Here is a 3,923-nt window from a genome sequence, read left to right as displayed (position 1 = left end):
TCCCTGTCAATTTTCACCATATATATAATGATTGACGTTAGGACAAGTAATCACAATCCATGGCATTAAGGATAGAAATGAAGTTGTTTCTGAAAGCTACTCCTGCACTCCTTGCTGTCCGTGTAGGGAACAAGACATCTATCCAGTTAAATTCTACATAAAACCACCAACAACCCATGCAGAACATACAGGCTGGGGATATCGGAATCCCCAGTTTTTCCATGAAGCTCTTATCTTCATAGAGGGCATGCCATGGAAATATCAAATATGATTATGACTTGTACAATATTTCATCTTCATCTACTCGCTCGTGCAAATGTTCTCACTCTCCTTCCATATGCATCAACTCCTCGTCGACGCCTTCTCTTTCTATATACACCGAGTTAGGATTACTCCAGCTCTAAAGTACAACATTGGCCAACACAACCGTTTTCATAGCATACATCTCACAATTACATCTAAAGACCAGACAAAGTTACACTGTACAGAGAGGCATAGGGCTATCCAATAGGCTCCATAGTCAGCCACCCAGCCACCACCAGGAATCATGTCAGTCCCAGCCCATCAACATTCTCCAAACTCCTTCCTCAATGTCGCTCCTTGCAACACGCATTCCCTCCCCCTCATCCACCAAGATTCTATACACTTCCCACTCTCTGTCCCCAATCATGTGCCTTCTAATTTCAGCCTGTTTTCAACAATCACCCACAGTATTAGCACGCGGTCTGTTCAAAACAACAATCTTGAACAACGTGTAACTTTTACTTTTCCAGCTACATCTCTGGCCATTTTTATTTTTCAACCCTGTCTTTCAGAGAGAATGGAAGAAATCCCCCAAGTTTAGCGGCAGCAGCCTTGGGGGAAATGAATTCACTTAACAATTGGAGAAATGTAAGAAACTAAGCAGCAGAAAGCGTAGAGATAGATAAGTAATTACCAGAAAGATGCAAGTGTCTAGCATTTTGAGAGCAAGAGTGATATCGTAAAAAACAAGGGGTCGTCCTTTGCCTGATAACTCCACAGGGTTTGCCACGAGAAGCTCAGTATCAGGGCCCTTGCTCACGGCAGCTACTCTGAGAGGACGAAGTAATTCCATCCTGAGGCGAGATGCCAATGAGTTCTGTTTACTTTGATCAACAATCTTTTTCCCATCTGCTTGCATGATGAACAAGTCAATCTCACATTTTCCTCTAGGTTTTTTAGAGAAGCGCCCATAAGAAATCTGGTTGATTAACAAATTTTACAGTGAGGCCATATGCCATTATCCAATGCACGCAGCCTATTCAAATTTCAATTCACAATACCTGAATATTGTAGTCCTTCAGAGTTCTCATGATGTCATAAAGAAGACCTTTGTGGTCTTGACACATAATTTGGACAAGCGTATGAGCTGGACTCAGCAAATTATCCATTGTAATAGAAACCTTATCTGAAGAGAGAATTCCACTCCGAACTGAATCAGACAATTCCAAATCAAAGGCGTCTTCCGTGATTGCAGTTGGAAGGAAAGAAGATGCTTGGGAACATGCAGTAATTTCTGGGCCAACTAATTCAATATCAATAGTGATTATGGCATCCCCTAATATAGCTGTCAGGTGTTCCATAGTGTCATCCCTCCTCTTCTTTGTATGTAGAAGCTCCCTGATATTATAGTTACATCATCAAACAAAGAATAAAACAGTAAGCCAAGAGGAGATGGAAATTTACATATATAGACATTTTGAGAACTTGGGGGAAAAAACAACAACAGTGACCATTTTCATTCAGAAAACATATTTCACCATTCACTAATAACTATTTAAAAATCTTTGGAAGGCTTACGATTCGCAGAATGAGATTGTTTCAAAAGATATATAGAGAATGCACAACCTGGCGTCAGTGATGAAAAACAGATCCATCACTTTTCCATCAGGTGTTGTAGACACCTTCACTTTCTTGATGATAAGCTCTTGCTCACAAAGAACCTCAGTGACATCTGTGGACATCATTAAGACATTTCATTATTTTGTCCTGTATAATAAATTCCAAAGAACAACCCTAATTGGCGTGGTCTGATGAAAAAGCAAATATCTTCTCATTGAGAAATCTACAGTAGGAGTCGCTACAATTAAGAGGAGCATAAGCTTGCGGGTAGCATAAAACATAGCCTTAAAAACCAGAATGAATCCTGATAAAGGCATCAAACTGCTGTGGTAAGATCGCCTGTTCTTCTTCTCTTTTTTTTTGGCCGGTTGGGGGGGGGATGATTTTCATTTCAATCTAACAGATCTCTACGACCCATTTCCAGCTTTTCTGAAAGAATTCTAGAAAAGCAGAACAAATGGATGAGAGATGATGGAAAATAACACGCGAATTTAACGCCAACATCATGAAAATTGATTTTAATGGGGGGAAAAGCTGGAAACAGTTTAGCAGACTGAAGAAGCCTTGGGCCGGCTAAAAATTGTCAAGACTCTACCATCAAATTTTAAACATATAAATAAAGACCAAGACTTACCATGTAAAAGGCCTTTACGATCATGGCAACAAAACTTCAAAAGGAACACATCAGGAGGCCTGGGAAGCTGCAAGTCAGAGCGGTAATAAGAGATTCCAGACGCAGAAGAACAAGACGGGCACACCTCAATTAGCCTCTTCTTTAACAAGCTCCACCTCGTCTTGGGTTTCCCAATCACCCAGAAAACCACGTAACACCATTTTCCATCTGTTGATACGTCTTGAATGCGGGAAAATAAGACAACCAAAGATTAAAATCAGTCCCAAATTTGACAATTTTAAATCGGGTAATCAAGGATAGAAAGTGAGGCCCATCAGGAACTTGGCAGATTGAATCAGTAATATAGGAGAGAATCTCTTGCTAAAGACAAAGCAACAAACACACCCCTCAATCAAATTCACAGATACAGCAACATCAACAAAGGGAAAGAAAAAAAGCGGATTATCAGAAATCCCAACCCCATCTATCATTTCTGAGCCAAATGGATGATTACATGAACGTTGAGTTACCTCCTTTGACAATGCTCAAACCGAAGCAGAGTATGATGCGACACAAATCACATCCCAGACCCGTCTTATCAGGACAATTAACAGTAATCACGCTTGGATCACCTTCCTTCTCCGGCGGCCGGATTATTACAACGTCGTCGTACAGTATGCCCATAATGTTGTTCTACTTCTAACCCTTCTTCTTCTTCCCACGATTGTTGATGTGGTTGTTATTCAACGCAATCCAATATTTGAGGCTAAGCAGCAGGATTCACTATTATTCTTCGCTTTTGAGCAAAGTTTTAACTGTGGTAGTGTTAGGTTACAGTTACAGAGAAGCCGAAAGAGATGAGATGACCCCAGGAAACAAGGAATAGAACGCCACAGTTTTCTTACTTTGCCTTGCTGCACAATGCAATGCTTTGGGGTAGTAGTAGTTGCTGAATCCTTTTCCCATTTCCCACCTCTTTTTCATCTAACTTATGAGCCTTGAGAATATCGAGCGCGCCGTAGTATCTCGAGAAGGATGGAAAATTACATCTTAAGTCACAATTTGCAAAACTTATAGAAAGATTCTCATAAGATTCACTTTAAAAAACACTTTTCTGCAAATCGAGGTAAACTCTTCTATATATTTACTTCGTACACCGTAAAAGCACTTCTGAAACCATAGTTTTGATATTATCCAAACACTCCCTCAAGTGTTTGTCCTTTCAAACTACTACTTCTGATCTTTAATATAAGATCTTGTTTAACTTTTACTTTGATCCTAATTTATTTTGTCTCTTATATTTGTTCTTTTTTTAAGTTAATCTTTTTAATAATAGTAGTTCTAGCTAACATATTTGATTAACAAGGATATTTTAGAAAAAATAACGTCTATTTATTATAAATAACTAATTTAAGTTGTTTCTTTAATTTCTTCAAATTAGTCAACT

At 39.1% G+C, this 3,923-nt stretch overlaps 1 protein-coding gene across 2 annotated transcripts; it reads right to left on the bottom strand.

Annotated features, from left to right (window-relative positions):
- Positions 1-3,452, bottom strand: LOC114746167 (ACT domain-containing protein ACR10-like). 2 transcript variants are annotated; one of them, XM_028934353.1, is made up of 6 exons: positions 3,007-3,452; positions 2,498-2,716; positions 1,870-1,975; positions 1,305-1,641; positions 938-1,222; positions 1-688 (listed from the first exon to the last, which is right to left on the bottom strand). In XM_028934353.1, exons 1-6 carry the CDS (start codon positions 3,158-3,160, stop codon positions 551-553), a joined length of 1,239 nt encoding a protein of 412 aa, XP_028790186.1. In that variant the 5' UTR covers positions 3,161-3,452; the 3' UTR covers positions 1-550. The 2 variants fall into 2 exon arrangements, with proteins under 2 accessions (XP_028790186.1, XP_028790187.1); XM_028934354.1 differs by lacking the exon at positions 1-688 and adding an exon at positions 696-854.
- Positions 3,453-3,923: the final 471 nt, after the last annotated feature.

Source organism: Neltuma alba, unplaced genomic scaffold (genome assembly GCF_004799145.2).
Source record: "Neltuma alba isolate B1F8T4 unplaced genomic scaffold, ASM479914v2 tig00004926_pilon, whole genome shotgun sequence".
NCBI lineage: Eukaryota > Viridiplantae > Streptophyta > Magnoliopsida > Fabales > Fabaceae > Neltuma > Neltuma alba.
The sequence above is the reverse complement of the archived record's forward strand: the minus strand, read 5'-3'. Positions and strand labels throughout refer to the sequence as shown.

Bases quoted from the DNA above. Each gene is read 5' to 3' on its own strand.
- LOC114746167 (XM_028934353.1), bottom strand. From the start codon at position 3,160: ATGGGCATACTGTACGACGACGTTGTAATAATCCGGCCGCCGGAGAAG. The intron at 2,717-3,006 runs GTAACTCAACGT...CCCGCATTCAAG, and splicing joins TTTGAGCATTGTCAAAGGAG to ACGTATCAACAGATGGAAAA. The intron at 1,223-1,304 runs GTATTGTGAATT...TTAATCAACCAG, and splicing joins TGAAGGACTACAATATTCAG to ATTTCTTATGGGCGCTTCTC.